This window comes from Necator americanus, chromosome II, assembly GCF_031761385.1.
Source record: "Necator americanus strain Aroian chromosome II, whole genome shotgun sequence".
NCBI classification, from domain to species: domain Eukaryota; kingdom Metazoa; phylum Nematoda; class Chromadorea; order Rhabditida; family Ancylostomatidae; genus Necator; species Necator americanus.
In genome coordinates, this window is record NC_087372.1 from 24,208,966 (window position 1) to 24,228,975 (window position 20,010).

Here is a 20,010-nt window from a genome sequence, read left to right on the forward strand (position 1 = left end):
ATTAGTCAGCAACGTTCAATAAACAATCAAATAACAACAATTCAAACAACAATATGATTTTGAATCATCGCTAATTGTACTTCGTGAGAGGTATGGAACGTATTATCGTGGTTAAGGTTTTCGTAAACTTTTTCTCCCATCTGTCCTGCGATTTGTGACGTTACCTGGAAATTGAAAGATGAAGCCAATTTGGACTGCTTTTTATCATGTCAATCAGAATCAGATTCGATGTTTTTTTTTAGTAGACTTATTATTATGTTATTATATGACTTATTATATTATTATTATGCTGAATAATATTATTATTCAGCATTAATTTTGTCGTTGTTTTGTAATTATTACCGTTATTGTCCTGAAACGAAAAATCACACGCGTTGCGCGAAAGTTGACTACAATACAGAAGAATAACTATGCAAAACTGTGACTTCTACGACAAGCTCTCAAGATAAAAGCTGCTAATTTCCGTGTTTCAGTTCTATCCATTACCAACTGAAGCTCGAGACATGCATATTCCCAATAAAGAGCAGTTGAAACTCTTGAACATGTCTACGGATTTTAAGAGAAAAGGAACCAGAGATTAAATTAAATTAATTAATTAAATTTCAGTTCAGTTGATTCTTCAACAAGTGGTGAATTGCAGTAATGATATGGAAAAACAGTGAAAGCCGCTACAGCGATTTCTTAGGCCACTTGCTGTTAAGGTGCGTCCTCCAACTCTTCCGAATTTCTAGCGATGATTTTTCAGAAAGTAGTAGGGAAATAATCAAAAATGATGTGGTTCGGTGAAGCTTATTCATGTGACTTACTCATCGGTGTTAGGATCTTTCAACGCTGCTGAACCGGAGAGGTGTGATAAATTCTAACGGTTTTGTTTGAATACGTACCCTATTGCATACAATGTGGCCAACGATCTGGTCTTTTTTCGAATAGATCGAGAAGATGTGACTACCCTCATATCCAACTTGCTTGTTGATGTCCTAAAGAAGGTAGCGGAATCTTTATTCATTGTGGTTACCTGACGTATGAGTGAGAAAACTACAAAAGTCACCTGCAAGAATTCGCTTTCACTGGGACAAAATCCTGAGTAGAGACCAGTCACCGAATTGCAGACCGGGATTACGCTGAATACGCACCCAGGAATGGAAACACCTCCTACCTTAAAAACGAACACATTTGAAGGAAGTAGCACAGCAAATGAACAAGTTACTTGGAGGCTAATTCCATGATTTGGTCCGGCGACGCCGACGAACGTGTCGATGTACTTTGTGAGAGGACCACCAAGGTATTCACCGGAGTCGACACATCGACCTGAGAATGAGAATAATTTCAGGTGGAATTTGCAGGGAGGGGAGCCGCCGTTTGTCACAGCCTTCCGTGAACACTCTTCAAGAATTTGAGCTTTTTTTCTTAGTGTAACGTTGCTGGACACATTTGTGAGAGCAACTATGTAGGTAATGAATTTCGTGATTTCTTGATTTCCCTGTTTTCTCCAAGCGCGGCGATGTCAGATCAAAGTAGATTTTTCTCGCTCATTTCTCATGGTTACAGTCTACAACGTGCGACAAAGATATGTGGAATGAAAAATGTCAAGAGAACTTTGGAACTTATTTTATCGTAGTTACTTCGGATTGCTCTTCCAAGATAGACATAGTGCAGAAGCACATAGGTGGATCAAGAAAAAAGTTGTTCACATTTCTGTTTTGCATTTCTGTGTTATGCTGAGTAGCTGCATAACAGTTTAGATTTGAGAGGCGAGTTTTCTTACCCCAGACTTATCTGACTCTGCTTCACTTCGTGAATGTAAAATCAGCGGCTGTCATCTGTGGTGATGGGACATAGGATGATTTCGAAGAAAAACACAAGTGATGGCAGTTCTCAGCAGAGCGATTAATCGAATACGTTCAGAACAGGGTATTTTCTTCTGCTACTCTTTCGTCCCATCTTCTTTTAGATATTTAGATTCCAATAGAGTAATGAAAAAGTGTTGAAAGAAGAAAAATCAACGCGTTGAAGAGCTAAAGAGGGAAGAAGTGTGAGTAGAACTAACAACAAAATCAAATCCTATTTCCACATCATATACAGAAACAGTTCGGATGCAGCACTGTAGTCAGATGCGTGAAGGGTTTGTGTAGGTGTGATTCCTTGCTACTGAAAATAGTCAGCTTTCTGAACTTCTATGACGTCTCTCTATGAGGCTACCAAGGCAGTAGGCACATATATCATTTAAAATTTTCGTTCGATGTAATTTTCTTGATGTTGGGCTTTTTTTAGGACAAAAAGTTGGTCTGAAGGACCTTTTCCAGTTTGATTAGTTGATCTTCAATGTATCTCTGGTAGAATCTCACCAGCGGATTCCCAATAAATTTCGTAAAGTTTAGGTAAAATTACTCTTTCATTCCTTGAAATATCGCCGGAGATCAGTTTAACTCCACTTACTTCTCTAACTATAGCGAAATCCGTTTATATCCCAACTAAGTACTGTTTGGTTTAAATTACGGCATATTCTATTGTGAACCCGCAAGTTCCTCGATGGCACGGTGGTACGCGAGAAAATAGGTGTAACATATAAATTGCCAGAAGATAGATCCTATTTCTTACCCAATCGAGAGCGGAGCAGTCGTGGTAAATAAAAATAGAGACAGAATAAATATATCACCATAGTTGCCGCGGGTGTTTCCTAATCGTGCATTTTTGGGTTATTTCCTGGTTTTTCGCCGTCAAAAATCAACTTATTTTCGGTATTTCCTTACCTCCAAGAATGGCCTTCCTCGACACTGGAACACCCAACGAAAATGCAATCACGTCAACTGCTCGACCGGTGTACAGTCGCGTGGCGACGATTAGCGCACGAACCTGCAACTCACAACGTTTATGATGCTGAAAGACAAAGGAAGTGTGACGAAAACTCGCAAAATTCAAAGTGCGTGGAGAAGATACATAAAGAACATTTCAACTTTGCCTGTTCTAAGCTCTCTATGGACCTAATGCTGTTCAAAAAATTTAAGGTAAGCTCTTTCATCTCGATAATATTTTTTTAAAAGCACGAGAAAGTACAAGAAGAGATAAATTTCTTGCTACATCAAAGGGTCTTCGCTTGGAAAAACCCGACTATGGCGACAGGCCAACAAGCATTGATTCTTAATACTATCAGTTACTTTGAACATAGGGCGATGTACCTACTTCAAGCGTGACAAGTGTCTCCTTCATCACAGTCCCTTTAGAAAAGAATGTAGACATGATTGACACGACATGAAGTTAGAGTTTTCATCCTCCCAGACAAGTCTAGTACCAATTTATCGACCCCAGAGGACTGAAAAGCTTGGTTGGCCCTAGGCTGGATTCGAACCTCCGATCGATTGTGCAGTCACAGAGGAACCTCTTACCGCTGCACCCGCCTGGCATCATTAGCGTGTGGCAATAGCTTGATAGTTCGTGATATGATCATATAATATGTAATATTAAAAGGGAGCGTGGGCCTAGCAAAAGAATCCCATGTGAAGGGACGCTGTTCTTCATGAACTGTGTCTTCTTTCTGTTTATTTGCAGTCCCATCCTCTTCCCTGCTTCGTTCAATTCGTTGAGCATCGTTTCTGCTTCATTGGTACTGCTCGAAAATAGAACGATGTCGTCTGCAAAACGAAAGATCGAGAGAAATCTTCCATCGACACGTATACCTCTTTCTTCCCAGGAAGGTGATTTCATTATCCATTGCAATGCAGTCGTGAACATGCTTCGGCGATATAGTAACGCCTTGTCGTACCTCCTTTCTAACCTCCTACCTTTGGGTACGGTGGGAAATCTGTGTCTTAGTGGTGCATCGATCGTAGCAATTGGCTCACATGCGTTTGGCCCTATAGGCGTGCACACCTTGATCGACCAGCGCTGACAGTATTGCATTCGTATCTACGCTGTCGAAGGCCTTCTCATAGTCGACAAAGGTTAGAACAAGGGACAGGCGGTATTCCCGGCAAACCTCTATGACCCTCGACACGGCCTGAATGTGCCCTGTGTCCAAGTAGCTGAACTCCTGGCGGAATCCAGGTTGTTCCTGAGGCTGGGCTTCATCCAGCGTCCTAGATATGCGCGTGAAGATGATCTTGATGAATATTTTGTATAACACGCTCAGCAAGCTTATCGGACGGTAGTTCCGAAGGTCCTCTCAGTCGCCTTTCTGATAGATAGGAAACCATCAGCCCGAAGAAAGTTTGATGGTATAAAATCAAGTCTGCGGGCTGTGCTAGGTTTCATGCTCTTGATAGCGACTCGTACTTCCGAAGGGAGAATCTGTGGTGGAGCTTCGCCGGTGGGGATGATCGGGCTTGACACATGAGTTGACAAGCAGAAAAGATTCCGGTAGAACTTCTCTTCTCTTCTCTGTTCTCTTCTCTTCTCTTCTGATTTCCATCTCATGATGAGGAGAGGTGCGGGTCCTGTCTTCGCTCAGCAAAGCTGCTAGCGGAATATTGTATTCGCGGAGATCTCTGAGGCACTTCTTCAGACTCATTCTTCTTTGTGCTGCTTCTAGCATCTTGTTCTGCCTGTATTTCGAAAAATCCTCCCGCAACGCTTTTCTGCAGCTAGTGTTTGCTGCTCAATGTGCGATGCATTCGAATCAAGCCTCAAAGTCCTTTTTTTCAACAGTTCCTTGGTGGTCTTCGATCGATAAGTTCGATGCAAGGTTGTCGTGCGCGGCTTCAAGGCACGGCAGAGTTCAGCACAGGCCTGTAATCCTCTGAGCAGCAGCTCGTAGTCCACGTTTGGGTCCTTCTCGATGTGCCAGCCACCTTAGAACAAGGAGTCCTCGAGTACGCAATCGTCGTAGACGACTTCTTTTCTCCTTCGTTGCCGATAGCAGATGTTCTTTTCCATCGTTTGGCTAAGTAGTATTTGCGCAAGAAAGAGACGGTGATCAAAACCACTACAAAAGGATGGTACTACCAAGACGTCGAGTAGACACTACCTCCGAATGTTGAGTATGTGGTCGATCTCCGCACGAGTCACGCCATTTTGCGATTCCCACGTCCACCGACGATTATCTTCCTTCATGAAAAGAGAGTTCCCATGAAAGAGCCGAGCGGCGGACAACAGGCCGGAGAGACGATTGCCATTTTTATTCCGGTCCCCTTGTCCAAATCTTCCGATCCTGTATTCTTCTTCTGCCTTTCCTAATTTTGTGTTGAAGTCTCCGACAACGAATTTGTAGAAGGATTTCTCGTTGCGGATCACTTTTTCCAGCTCCTTGTGCTGCTGATTTTGGTGAGTAACAGTTGATACTGGGTTTGTGACGCAGAGCGCGGAGGCGAAGAATGGCCAGGCGAGGTGGCAGAACCTTGTGAGAATCGACAAGATGGACGACAGCTGGGTGCACAACAAAACCAACACCGCTACATTTCGCGAGGGAACCTTCTCTCCACGAATGAGGAGTATTCCGTCATTCATCTGTCGTACATAGCTCCTTCTGCACTTGGTCTCCTGAAGAGGAATCACGTGAAATTTGATATGCTCTGCAGCTCTGAGAAGGGCATCCAGGTCAGCATCTGTGGACATTGCTCTCGCGTTGTAAGTACACAATCTAAGATAGTCTTCATGGCGAGTCGTGCGTGTGTCGCCTTGGTCTAGAATCAAAGACGTCTTGAGCAACTTGAGATTTGATTCTCACCGGTCGCCATAACGTCCGACGTCTGAGACGGCGCGGCCCAGTTTGCAGAGGCGGTGAATATGCTGGAGCGGCAGAAAGGCTTTTCCCCAAACTATACAGCCCTGCCACGGCGAGCTTAGCTTTCACCACCGGTTAGCTTTCACTCTTATAGGTCGCCGCCCAACCTATAAGGATCAGGGACCTACCTTGCGACATTTTGCCAAGACGTTGGTGAATCTTAGCAGTGGTTTACTCTTAGCTAGGCTTCCGATTCCGAAAAGTCGGAATGTCGGATGCGTCGAACTCCTTTTCAGGTTGGGAAACCCTGCCGGAGTACGAACATCTGCTGTGTATTGCAGTTCAACGCCCAGAGTCACCTCCAGACCACTAAGAAGCGGTAAGCCGTTGTGGAGGACGAGGCTCCAGTAAGGAAACGATATTCTTTTCACTACGTTGCAGATCAATAGAGAGGCTGATTGTTGCAACATGACACATAAGACGACTAGCAAAACAACTACTCGTTTGCGTGTTTACGCACGCCATGAACTCTTTGTTTTGTAAATGCATAAGAAAACTACGGGGAACACCTAAAGAACATGAAAAAGGCTAGTAAGTTATCTAAGGTCGAAAACTTTGCCAACGCAGATTAAAAGTCTAACTGATTTCTGGTAATTGTGTTCTATTCCAGACGTTTGAGAGGGGTTTGTAGTGGGATACATACAGAAGATATTTCACTTTTAGAAAGAACATGAAAGAAAATGTTTGATTTGTAGTCGCTCAGATTTGAGGTATGTTTGAAAAAGTCTTGGCTTTGTCTTGAGGTTTTAACACACTTCTTATAGTTTTTTAGCTTTGTAGCTTTTTTATAGTTAGGTAGGAACCCAGCTTCTAAGAGCAGCAACGAAAATACGTGGACTCTCTAGAAATATAAGAACCAGAGGCATAGAGTGGCTACTAAGTAACCAACTAGAAATCCTTTTACACGCCCAGAAGAGAAGGAATGGAAATTCATCCTGTTTTTCTTCTTTCGGTTACATGCTTGTTAGGATGCTGCTTCATAGGAGGGAAAGCTGAAGCATCTTATTCATGGATTGCAGCGGGTGCTATGCGTTTCTGTTCGCGCCGTGCTACGTACTCAACCTAAATTGTTAGTGGATGGAAAGTAACATCAAGGATTTCCATGAACGTTTCTCTTAAGTAGTTGCTGATTGAGTGCAAATCAAGCTATTTCTGAGAGATTCTTGATGGAAGTAAGAAACAAGTTCCAAAGAAGCGCAAATGACAGATTGGAAGAAGTTATTACAATCTAAGGAAGCCAAATTTACTAGTTTTGGTGCATCAGGCACAATTGATGAGATACAACATTGATTCAAATAATGGAGATGAGGTCAACTCTAAAGGAATAGCAAGTTCTCTACGTATTTGGAAGCACAACAAGAAACGATCCAGATATTTTACAGTCCTGAGTTATTTCATGATCATTTATCTGAGACCTAATTTGAAGCATACAGTTGAAAATGACACAGCTAAACAAAATACCTGCTTCACGTACTCGCATCGCATTCCGTACTCCACCCATTTCAGCGGATTCCCTTGTGCTCCGTTAAAGTATGTCGTGGAATAGAGTTCACTGTCTTTATACCCTCTACCTCTAAAATTGCGTCATTTTGGCAGTATCGAGCTGTATCTGCTCATAGGGAGACCGTCAAATGAAGTGAGCAGTGAAAGCTTACTTGAACCAGTTAGCAGCTTGTCTCATCTTCTCTCCTGCAGTGTCCGAGACACCGTGCACAAAAACAATCGGTTGGTTTTTCAATCTCTCTGACCGGTCAGCTTTCCCACCAAACGATCCTCTTCCTTGGAGATCTCGTCTGTGATTAGCTGGGTTCAAGCGACAATATGTAATACAAAAAGTCCAACTGGCAACAGTGAATCACATTCTGCACTTAGGCCACCGCGTAACACATAGATGAGAGACAACAGTCATGAGTATGCAGTACAAAAAGAAATACCTCTCCATCTGGTCTTTCACTGAAGGTCCGTAATAACTCGCGAGATAAGCCGAGAAATCAGGTGAAAAGTCAGCAAAAACTTTTCCAACAAGCATCGCTGCAACAAGGACCTGGAACACGTGCACGACTGGCTTTGGTCCCAAAAATTGTTTGTAATATCTTACTCACCTTCATATTCGCGCAAATCGGGGTCCCGAGAGTGCAGCGACAGTGGCACGTGCTGTAAAGAAGGTGATGAGGAAAATTGCAGCCGGAGTGTCTGAGGAACTGCTGTACGGAGGCGGATAGGAGGCGCCCCTTTTGAAAGCAAATCGGGTGGATCCAGCGCGCCCGGATAATACGCCGGTCATCTATCGCCTCCCGCTCTGTTGCTGAACGCAGCATAACCTGTTTTCTTCGCTTTGAATTAGATGACATTTGTTTGGAAATGTAGCGAAACTCCCTGAGAACTTTCGCTACTGCACGACATCGCGGGGACAAAAGGAGAACGTGAAGAGGTCATTCGCGTCGTGGTTGCCGTATACATTGCTATTTCGTTCAGAGGAATCCAAGAACTGCTCAATAGTTTTAGTAAGGGCAGTGGTTTCGTCTAGTGCAGTCGTCCAAAGCTGTTTTACCGGAGTGGAATATCCCTTTCTCAGCACTTCATTTTACCGGAGTGGAATATCCCTTTCTCAGCACTTCCTCTATTCCAGCAAACTGGTTCAGTTAGTTGATGAGAACCCTCTCCTTGTAATTCTAACAGCAAGAGGTGACTAGCGTTTTGGTGACCAAAAACAGTCATATCTAGAGCTTTTTCACCATTGTATACTCAGAAGATGTTGATTGCTTGCTTCTTAATGACGTTATCTTTTTGGAATCGTTTTAGAAAGCTAATGATGCAAATATACGATTTAGAACGTGCGTGTATTTGCAAAGAAGACGTAACCAATGCCAACAAATTGTCCACGGAGATTCAAGTTTTGAGCCAGCTTCGAACTTGCTGAAGGTATTAGATTTGAATATAAATGTCATATCCGTGAAATTTCAAATCTCGCAAGTGTTTTGTGGCAGACGCCAAATTCTTGACTAGTGTCCACAACGTAAAGATTCGCCTATCATTTCGGAGATTGCCTCCTGTCCCAGCACAATCTGCTATCAAGTACCTGCGCAGAATAACAGAAATTTGATTCCTATTTTGTATATGGCTTATTTGAGGTTGAACATTAGATTCTAGCACTTTCGTTGTTCGTTTCGTTTTCACTTTTTTGTTCGTCTTTATCTCAAAATTTTATGCAGCTGCTTCTCTAACTCTTTTTTTTTTGCTATTCTTGATTAGAACAGGAAAAGAAAGAAATTTGCCATTTGACGGCTTTCTGTTATTCGCTCATAAATTTGATTTTTACATATATATAATCACTCTTCAATACTCTTTATTTACGGCTGTGAACTACTTTTATAGAAGTTTTGTTGGGTAAAGCTAGTTCGGTTATGTTGATTTTGTTTAGTCGATGCCTAACGCCTACAGCACATTCGTTAAAAGCATTCCCACCAATTCCAGGAAATTGGGCATAATTGAACTGGGTTTACTGGAACCATCTAAATATTCAGTAATACCACTCGCTTACACCATCTCTGGAAAGAATTTCTGGAAACTGGTTGAGACAAAATGAGTTGCGCTGCGTTAAACCCATAACATGTGTAAGAACTAAGGAAGTATTGCAAGTAAATGACTTGTTTCTAGTCCTTCATGTGTTGTGGATAACGCTACCCGGTGGTCTGTGAGAATGTTGCTTCGATCCGAAGTTGCTTATGCTTGTCTTATATTTTCGTCTTCCTGTTCCGTTCCGAACGCGGCTTAACGAATCAAGCATAGATATCCTGCGATCTCATTCTCCTATCCACTCAAGAAGAACCGGTTATTGAGTACAGAAATCAGCCATGTCTCAACCCCTATCACGAAATTCTTCTCATTCAAGTCACTCATTAACAAATCAAATTTGAAGAACAATCAGGTCGTAGCAGTGATGATTTTTATTTTAGGAGATTTAGGAGCACACTACCTCTCCTTCGTCATTACGGCGATAGCAGAGTTTGGAACAAGTGGTCATCTCGGCGATCGGATGTGGGCGTCATGCCTTCTATTGAGCGAAAACAGAAGGATTAGGGAATTTGTGTCATACATTGAAAGAGCGTATGGCCGAGGGTGAAAACAAAATGAAGCACGGTGCAGTTTCGGCAGCGGTGGCGCGGTGGAGCTAGCAGTTGGAATCGAGGTGGGACCATTGCGAATCTCTTGAACACATTCGGCACCAAATGAATTTTGGTTGGATGCCTTTTCTTTGAGTCATCGACCGATGTGCTTTATTTTTTCAGACCTTTCCTCGGAAATTGACGTTACTGCATCACTTGTGTGCGTTTCACGAAAAGAAACTTGACACAACTCACTGCTAGCACCCGTGGAAACTGTGGTGGATACAAAGACAAACTGACTGTCGACCATTCAACTACCGATATTGAGCATGAGAAAGTGGATAACTCCCTTCTGTATCTTTCCATATTGGGGAGTTTTTTTCCTAACGTGTGGTCGGCACCAAACGTGTTGAATCCGAAGCGCAACGCGCGTGCCGCAGTGCACACTCCGCCCAACACACAAGCTATGAGTGTATTCTGTATCCAAGAATGCACTCGGAAATTGCTTGTTTCGATTCTTCAAAAATTCATTATCTTTTGACTCTTATTTTTATGTCGAAATATCGTTATCTTTCGAGTCTTATTTTTATGTTGAAATAGAATGTCAAATGGAAGTATCGGATCATTTTCAACATAATTTTCTTTTGCGATTAGTCGAGTATTGAAACTGTGAAGCTGCTAACAAGATATAGTACAGTGCATGAAGAGCATTGAAGATCGCGTGCAAAACTTGAAAACGAACGAAGATAGAAACGAAACAGAAAAGAAGAAAAATTGCTTGAGGAATAAAGACATCTATCGACTATTCTTATAATTTGGGCCTTTTTAAAAATATTCCGTCAGTGTAAAATTAGTTCTTGCAGTTACCGTACTATAAGCAGGATTCTATTGGAAATAAGCAGCATACCACGAGATTGACGATGTTGGGATCTCTCCACGGAAACATATGGTTAAGGTTGCAGATACGCACATCACGGTTATTTTCCTCCCCATCGTCCTGACAAACTTCCGATGGACGTTCCAACGCACCACCTTTTGCGGTACGCGCAGAGAGCGAGCAGAGTATGGTCAATAAAGTTTTTTTGACGGTCTTTGCATCGTGCGAAAAAATGCACAAACAAGGCCACTTTCCACGCCATTTTTCAGGATGATTACATGGTGTTGGGAAGAACACGCTCAAGTTCGTGACTATGCACTCCTAACCCTATGTTTTCGTGGGAAGTGTCAACATCTTCATCGTAATTGATGGTATACTTCTTTCAGCGCTCAACATAACAACCAACATTTCCTTATTCCTTAAAAGAGGTTAAGTAAGGTTTTCTGTTTTAAACCAATTATAATGTTTTTCCGTAATACAATATATATATATATATTCAGTAATACTACATGGGGCCACGCCCGAAGGCTTTATGTGTCAAAATTTATCCTTGAGACAATTCGGTACGTTCGGTTGTCGCTAGCAGGGCTTCCATATCCCCTTCTAGCAAATCGGAGCGGACACCGAAAGCATTTTCCGACAAATCAACAGTCAATTTTCCCACTATTATCACAAATGACTTCAACTTGCGCGACATTATTTGGACGGATACTCCTCATGCAGTAAATAGTGTCTCAAAGCCTTTTGTTGGCTTGTGTCAAAGTTAAAAGTTAGTACAATCAGTCAAATTTCCCACATTACGAAACCATATCCTTGATATTATCATTTGCTCCCACAGACACAGTGTTAAAAACGCCCGAAGAATTCCTTCTATTGGATTCAACGTCATGGCAAGATATCAGTTGGCTTCCCAGATACATCAGTTCGTTATATCGCCTATAGAAACGCAGGATTATACAATAGAAAGAAGCTTTAAAATTGTAGACTTCTCCCGCGTAAGAAGCTGTCTCAATCAGATTGGACGAGAAATTGAGAAACATGAGAAATTTCCGAGGGAACTGTTACGGTGCAATGAATCAATTGAAAGCAAATTCGCTGAAATGTTGTCGAAATATTGGTATTGAAATATTTCTACTTCTCATCTATTTTATTCTTATTCTAAAATTTATGAGATATCTTTGAAAACTGCTTGAAGCAGATAATACGACAAAAAGGAGAAGAGTCAGGTGAACGGCTCGAATTTCAAGAACGACAAAAAAAAACACGAAAAAATCAACATTTTGTTCCTACCAAGGGATCATATCATATCACATTGTCAACATTGTACATTTTCAAAACAAAATGTTGAGGCCCTACGCCATTACGGTCCTACGCCTGAAACTTAATATAATACTTTGTAATTTATGTAACTGCTTAATATTTTTTAATGTAAATACTAAGTAATATTTTGTCCTGGTTATTATGGCATCCTCCATTCACAACTGGCCAACGCCCCCTTCCCTTGCAACACCCTTCCCTTACGATCCCCTGATGGGGAAACCCGATCACAGTTGACCCTGGTTGTGCTTCATGTAGTGTTGCCAAAATCAAAACTTGATTTCTACAAGGGTCTTAAAGGCGGCATACCACGAATCTGGTGTGGTACGGATTTCAGGTGGGTACCTCTGATATGGAAGATGCGGCTCCTAATCCTTGATATGATATTTCCTCCTAATCGCCGTAAAAAACGGCCCGTAAGATGCGGCTTCGAGCGTTCCGGGCGCTGTTCCCTACGAAGAGTTGTTTTGGAGCGTGCCACACGCGTGCATCGTTCAGGCTGTTTTTTAGGAGGAAATAGACGGAATCACCCTGTTCCCCAGCCCACTACGACCCCGGCTAGGCGTGTATACAATCACCCCACAATCTGGGGTGGTGCCTTTAAATAAGGTTTAAACTTTAGAGTTCCCCAATTGCAAATACTACTTTTCATCTAGCTTTTTTAGTAGCTAACCTTCCAAACTTTTAACTGCTCCAATTTCTGAGTAACTGCTGTATTTTGAAAAAAGAAATCCTAGAACATTCGAGAACTCCAGTAGGCTGAAACAAAATATCTATTTTCTAGGTTCGACTTTCCTATCTTGCAGTAAACCCTATGAGTGGATGTCCTTAAGAAGAACATCGCTTCAAAGAAATAAGGAGCAAATATTCATGTTATGCAAAACAACGGTTCATTCAGAGGAGGGGTCATAAATACAAATCGAAGGAAGGTTAAATCATCAAGTGAACTATTCTGAAGCACCTATGTAGATGGTTGCAAGAGAATTCATAGTTGTAATGGAAGTACTACCGGAAAGCAGCAGCAGCTGAAACGAAGAGTACAGACGTTACTAAATACGCTAATCTGCGCAACCGTAAGCTGCTTTAAATTTAAATTTAAAATTCTTCAGCCACTACTAAGGGAATAGAATAATCATCTCATGGGAGGTTATGCTTAGAAGCTTGTAGTTCGCCAAATTTTGAATTTGTCTACTATTTTGAGGTACTCGCTTCTTGGAATTTTTCTCCTGGAGCTGCAACGAACTAAAACGTTGGCGATCAACCACTTGAGACTAGCTTTGGTTCATGGAATACGAATATTTGACGTGAGCATTTGAAATGGAGCTGGGCATTTGAAATGGTGTTTACGAATATGAAACCTCGGAAAAACTCCCCAATAACATATTTATTGCTGTATGAACAATGGTCAGATCACTAACATATTTTGAGCTGAACACGCTAATCGGCTGAGGTTTAGCGCTTGCCGCGTCAAGCCGGATCATAAATCTGCCGTCTGGCCCGACGTGTTCCTGTGCTCCAGCATTTCTTGTTTCTTGGCCGACATCAACAACACTACACAGTAATTTTCGTGTTTGCACTGGTACTCTCCATTTTATAACATTACCAGTCTGAACGTCCGGCTAAAGCCGGACTTCAGACTTTCTGTGGAGTTTGCTTCGCTCGCCTTCACTGATGAACGAAAATTAATATTAGTGCCGTTTTCTACGAAATTGGACTTGTGCATCTCCAACAATCTTTCTTCCTTTTTTATATTATAACTAAGGGCGAAACATTTCATAGACATCTTCCTAAACGCGTCAGTTCTACATTTTGAGAACATTCGAACTTCAGCTTCAAACACTCCTTATCAATATATTATAGACAAAATTTAAAAGTATCACGCGAAATATGGGTTTTCCTCCTCTGTTCTATAAACAGTTATCAAAGAATGACGTTTCGGGATAAAATTACGTGAAAGACATCATCCTACTGATAAAGATAACGTTCCACGTCAGATCACATAAACATCTTGCCACTATTTAAGCACCCGTTTGCATGCGGGTTTCCACTTTCTGAGAGCGGCATGCTACCAACTTGAGGCGAACGAAGAAGGAGATGGACACGCGGAGGAGTCATATAGGGTGTAAAGCAAAGCGATACAGTGGCCACGGCTATGAAATGGCTGCAACCATCTGTATTTTGCGTCATGCACACGAAGTTATTGCGCACTATTTCGACGCCAGGTGGACCTGTCGCACCCCCTTCTATAGGGATCTGACACCTGTGGACCCGTCGCACCCCCTTCTATAGGAATCTGTCGCCGGTGGACCCGTCGCACCCCCTTCTATTGGTATCTGGCGCCGGTGGACCCGTCGCACCTGCTTCTATAGGTATCTGTCGCCGGTGGACCCGTCGCACCCCCTTCTATAGGTATCTGACGCCGGTGGACCCGTCGCACTCCTTTTTCTGGACATCTGGCGCCGGCGCAGCAATCTGACGCCGGTAGACCCGTCGCACTCCTTTTTCTGGACATCTGACGCCGGCGCAGCAATCTGACGCCGGTGGACCCGTCGTACCCCCTTCTATTGGTATCTGGCGCCGGTGGACCCGTCGCACCTGCTTCTATAGGTATCTGACGCCGGTGGACCCGTCGCACCCCCTTCTATAGGTATCCGACGTCTTGGACCCGTCGCACTCCTTTTTCTGGACATCTGGCGCCGGCGCAGCAATCTGACGCCGGTGGACCCGTCGCACCTGCTTCTATAGGTATCTGTCGCCGGTGGACCCGTCGCACCCCCTTCTATTGGTATCTGACGCCGGTGGACCCGTCGCACTCCTTTTCTGGACATCTGGCGCCGGCGCAGCAATCTGACGCCGGTGGACCCGTCGCACCCTCTTCTATAGGTATCTGACACCTGTGGACCCGTCGCACCCCCTTCTATAGGTATCTGACGCCGGTGGACCCGTCGCACCCCCTTCTATAGGTATCCGACGTCTTGGACCCGTCGCACTCCTTTTTCTGGACATCTGGCGCCGGCGCAGCAATCTGACGCCGGTGCACCCGTCGCACCCCCTTCTATAGGTATCTGACGCCGGTGGACCCGTCGCACCCCCTTCTATAGGTATCCGACGTCTTGGACCCGTCGCACTCCTTTTTCTGGACATCTGGCGCCGGCGCAGCAATCTGACGCCGGTGCACCCGTCGCACCCCCTTCTATTGGTATCTGGCGCCGGTGGACCCGTCGCACCTGCTTCTATAGGTATCTGTCGCCGGTGGACCCGTCGCACCCCCTTCTATAGGTATCTGACGCCGGTGGACCCGTCGCACTCCTTTTTCTGGACATCTGGCGCCGGCACAGCAATCTGACGCCGGTAGACCCGTCGCACTCCTTTTTCTGGACATCTGACGCCGGCGCAGCAATCTGACGCCGGTGGACCCGTCGTACCCCCTTCTATTGGTATCTGGCGCCGGTGGACCCGTCGCACCTGCTTCTATAGGTATCTGTCGCCGGTGGACCCGTCGCACCCCCTTCTATTGGTATCTGACGCCGGTGGACCCGTCGCACTCCTTTTTCTGGACATCTGGCGCCGGCGCAGCAATCTGACGCCGGTGGACCCGTCGCACCCCCTTCTATAGGTATCTGACACCTGTGGACCCGTCGCACCCCCTTCTATAGGTATCCGACGTCTTGGACCCGTCGCACTCCTTTTTCTGGACATCTGGCGCCGGCGCAGCAATCCGACGCCGGTGGACCCGTCGCACCCCCTTCTATAGGTATCTGACACCTGTGGACCCGTCGCACCCCCTTCTATAGGTATCTGACGCCGGTGGACCCGTCGCACCCCCTTCTATAGGTATCCGACGTCTTGGACCCGTCGCACTCCTTTTTCTGGACATCTGGCGCCGGCGCAGCAATCTGACGCCGGTGGACCCGTCGCACCTGCTTCTATAGGTATCTGTCGCCGGTGGACCCGTCGCACCCCCTTCTATAGGAATCTGTCGCCGGTGGACCCGTCGTACCCCCTTCTATTGGTATCTGGCGCCGGTGGACCCGTCGCACTCCTTTTTCTGGACATCTGGCGCCGGCGCAGCAATCTGACGCCGGTGGACCCGTCGCACCCCCTTCTATAGGTATCTGACACCTGTGGACCCGTCGCACCCCCTTCTATAGGTATCTGACGCCGGTGGACCCGTCGCACCCCTTCTATAGGTATCCGACGTCTTGGACCCGTCGCACTCCTTTTTCTGGACATCTGGCGCCGGCGCAGCAATCTGACGCCGGTGCACCCGTCGCACCCCCTTCTATAGGTATCTGACACCTGTGGACCCGTCGCACCCCCTTCTATAGGTATCTGACGCCGGTGGACCCGTCGCACCCCTTCTATAGGTATCCGACGTCTTGGACCCGTCGCACTCCTTTTTCTGGACATCTGGCGCCGGCGCAGCAATCTGACGCCGGTGCACCCGTCGCACCCCCTTCTATAGGTATCTGACGCCGGTGGACCCGTCGCACCCCCTTCTATTGGTATCTGGCGCCGGTGGACCCGTCGCACTCCTTTTTCTGGACATCTGGCGCCGGCGCAGCAATCTGACGCCGGTGGACCCGTCGCACCCCTTCTATAGGTATCTGACACCTGTGGACCCGTCGCACCCCCTTCTATAGGTATCTGACGCCGGTGGACCCGTCGCACCCCCTTCTATAGGTATCCGACGTCTTGGACCCGTCGCACTCCTTTTTCTGGACATCTGGCGCCGGCGCAGCAATCTGACGCCGGTGCACCCGTCGCACCCCTCTTCTATAGGTATCTGACACCTGTGGACCCGTCGCACCCCCTTCTATAGGTATCTGACGCCGGTGGACCCGTCGCACCCCCTTCTATAGGTATCCGACGTCTTGGACCCGTCGCACTCCTTTTTCTGGACATCTGGCGCCGGCGCAGCAATCTGACGCCGGTGCACCCGTCGCACCCCCTTCTATAGGTATCTGACACCTGTGGACCCGTCGCACCCCCTTCTATAGGTATCTGACGCCGGTGGACCCGTCGCACCCCCTTCTATAGGTATCCGACGTCTTGGACCCGTCGCACTCCTTTTTCTGGACATCTGGCGCCGGCGCAGCAATCTGACGCCGGTGCACCCGTCGCACCCCCTTCTATAGGTATCTGACACCTGTGGACCCGTCGCACCCCCTTCTATAGGTATCTGACGCCGGTGGACCCGTCGCACCCCCTTCTATAGGTATCCGACGTCTTGGACCCGTCGCACTCCTTTTCTGGACATCTGGCGCCGGCGCAGCAATCTGACGCCGGTGCACCCGTCGCACCCCCTTCTATAGGTATCTGACACCTGTGGACCCGTCGCACCCCCTTCTATAGGTATCTGACGCCGGTGGACCCGTCGCACCCCCTTCTATAGGTATCCGACGTCTTGGACCCGTCGCACTCCTTTTTCTGGACATCTGGCGCCGGCGCAGCAATCTGACGCCGGTGGACCCGTCGCACCCCCTTCTATAGGTATCCGATGTCGTGGGACCCGTCGCACCCCCTTCTATAGGTATCCGACGCCGGTGGACCCCTTCACACCTCATTTTATAGCTTCCTAGCTTCGAAGCATTAACTCGACGCCGGTGGACCCGTCGCACCCCTCATTTTGAATTTCGTGACTGACACACACACACACACACACAGACACACGTGACAGAATAAGCCCGTTATTATATAGTAGATTTATCGACTTGTTAGCGTTGCTTGTAAATAGTGTGTCTACCTGTCTAATTTAATAGCGATTCTTCCATATGTTATTGGGAGTAGGTTTCAAACTTAGACGTTCTGTTTTCCCTCATCCAACTTCTTGGTAACTATGCATTCGTCGGCGCAGTGCATCCTTTTTCGGACAACTGTGACTGTATTCCGCATTCTTTTCTCCGCATGCCTGATATTTGTGATCATGAACAAGTACAATGATTATAAAACACAAAGCGAAGACCTCTCATTGAGCCACTGGTTCTTCACTTTATTTTCTCACTTTTTTGTATTTTTCTCACTTTTGAAAAAAAAAGGTTCAAAAAGTCTCATTTTCATACACCCATCATCTTATCTTTATAAATTGGTTTTTGTTCGAAAAATCCCAAAAATCGATTCCTTGTTAGAGTGGAAGTGCATCAGATTTCAACTAGTCATTAAATTAGTCGAAGCACTTTCACATTTAAGGGAATTGACCTACATTAGAAGCGAAGCAAGTAGCTTAGATGAAAAGGTTCAATTTAACTTTTGCTCTTTGCTTGCCCTGAGCAGTGCATTGCTTTTCCGAGCAACTGGAATGCTCCATTTGCTTCCAATACTGCACAATTTCTGTAGAAGTTTAGTGTATTTGTTGCAACATCTCCTATATCACTGGACGGTTTGCTTTGGGCAAGTTTTACTGCCATTAAGTTGGTCAGTAAGTTCGTAGCGTTTTTATTATAGATTTTATGTTAGAGTTATTTGTGCTTTTTTTTTATCAAAGTGCAGTTACTATTCAGAAGAGCTCTTTTTGCTCTACAAACCTATTGCAATCGCTTTTTCTTAAAATTTAATTATTCACGATTTTTGAGGTTCATAACTGGAATAACCAGGAGGCCGATCCTGTGTTTATTTGTCAACTAAAAATCTATATTGTTAATGGACGTAAAATATGCATCTAGATGCTTGTTGATTTTTGAAGGCGGCTTAACACGATATCAACGATGCCGGGGTCTCTAGGCGATTAAATAAGAATAAGACGTATTTCACAGATTACGCTGGTCGTGATTCGCAGAACTCTGTATATTAATCCAGAGAAGGGTGTCCGAAAAAGTCTTAGTTGAGCGATTCAACACACTACGAGTATGTAGAACGAAGGCAATCTACAAATGGCTGCGCAGGTTGGAGTGCTTTCGTTTCTCATTTGAGTTTCATCAATTGAATTGCGGGCGCTAGAGAACGGCGGATTCGCCTGCGGTCTATCGCGTAATAAGTTGCATCGTAGAGAGAGCGGAAGCAGCCAAGGGTGTTTCTCACGCCCTTTCCTTCGGAGTGATTTCATACCCTTTTTTCTGGACATATGCACGAGGTTGAATCCGTCCCACCGGCATTATTTTAATGACACACATGCACAGATGCGCACACATACAAACTCAGTGGGAGGCTCGCCTTCGTACAACGCGGAACGCGACCTGGTTCGTAGTTTATCGCGTTGGTAGTTGTTTAGGCTGTTAGTGGCGTTGCGTCGTCACCTGTGTGCGTACACGTTCGCGTACGATACTTGGAGGGTTTTCTTTTCCCTTCCTTCACGTTTCTGTCTTGTTTTTTTGCTATCTTGTAACCTGTCAAAAGAGTGCCATAACTTTATGGAGATCCTGTACTGTCGAATTCACACGAAAATGTGTATGGGACTTATCATCTGATGTCCTCGAGAAATGGTAAAGTTAGAATGCGAAGCAGCAGTGCGAGTCAGCCTTACGATCTCACTGCAACGGAATTCCCCTACTCTGCTCGCTCTCAGGGCCAGTGACTGCCTTTAGCGTAATTTTGCAGTTTATCTCAGGGCGGAAATAATATGTGAATTAGGTGAATAAGTAATTTGATTATGGAACGGGCTGCGGATTAGATCAGGCATGAAATATGGGACTTGGCAAGAGTTTGAATAGATCTGTGGTAAAAAAGTACTTTTTGCTTTTGAGAAATGACTATTTTTTTCAAGGAGATGACGGAGATCTTGAGGAGATCTGGAAGGCAGTTGAGCACAACTCCACCTATGCGGTCTTGTTCTCGTTCAAGTGTTGGCCTCAGGTTTAGGTAAACCAGGCACAAATGGAGCAGAGTAATTCGGTTCGCTTGTGGATAAGGTACACGAGAGAAACGTTGTGCTCTTTTAACGATAGTTTCGCCTGCACCATGTTTTGAGGCTGTCTGGGCATGTCCAATGGGCAGAATATGTAGATGCTGGAAAGTTGTTTCAATTGATGTCTGTGTGCTGTGAAGGAGTTTCGTTTCCT

The 20,010-nt window shown here is 45.3% G+C and overlaps 2 protein-coding genes across 3 annotated transcripts; both read right to left on the reverse strand.

Annotated features, from left to right (window-relative positions):
* Positions 1 to 41: 41 nt before the first annotated feature.
* Positions 42 to 13,835, reverse strand: RB195_019282 (uncharacterized protein; the record flags this gene model as incomplete). 2 transcript variants are annotated; one of them, XM_064187066.1, is made up of 9 exons in its annotated part: positions 42 to 164; positions 885 to 977; positions 1,049 to 1,156; positions 1,208 to 1,308; positions 2,751 to 2,853; positions 7,178 to 7,289; positions 7,372 to 7,509; positions 7,651 to 7,760; positions 13,620 to 13,835. In XM_064187066.1, the coding sequence occupies 9 exons, from the start codon at positions 13,833 to 13,835 to the stop codon at positions 42 to 44; spliced, it is 1,104 nt and encodes a 367-aa protein (XP_064042947.1). The 2 variants fall into 2 exon arrangements, with proteins under 2 accessions (XP_064042947.1, XP_064042948.1); XM_064187067.1 differs by lacking the exon at positions 13,620 to 13,835 and adding an exon at positions 7,819 to 7,824.
* On the reverse strand, positions 4,238 to 4,528 carry RB195_019283 (uncharacterized protein; the record flags this gene model as incomplete). Its single annotated transcript, XM_064187068.1, has 1 exon — positions 4,238 to 4,528. One exon carries the CDS (start codon positions 4,526 to 4,528, stop codon positions 4,238 to 4,240), a length of 291 nt encoding a protein of 96 aa, XP_064042949.1.
* Positions 13,836 to 20,010: the final 6,175 nt, after the last annotated feature.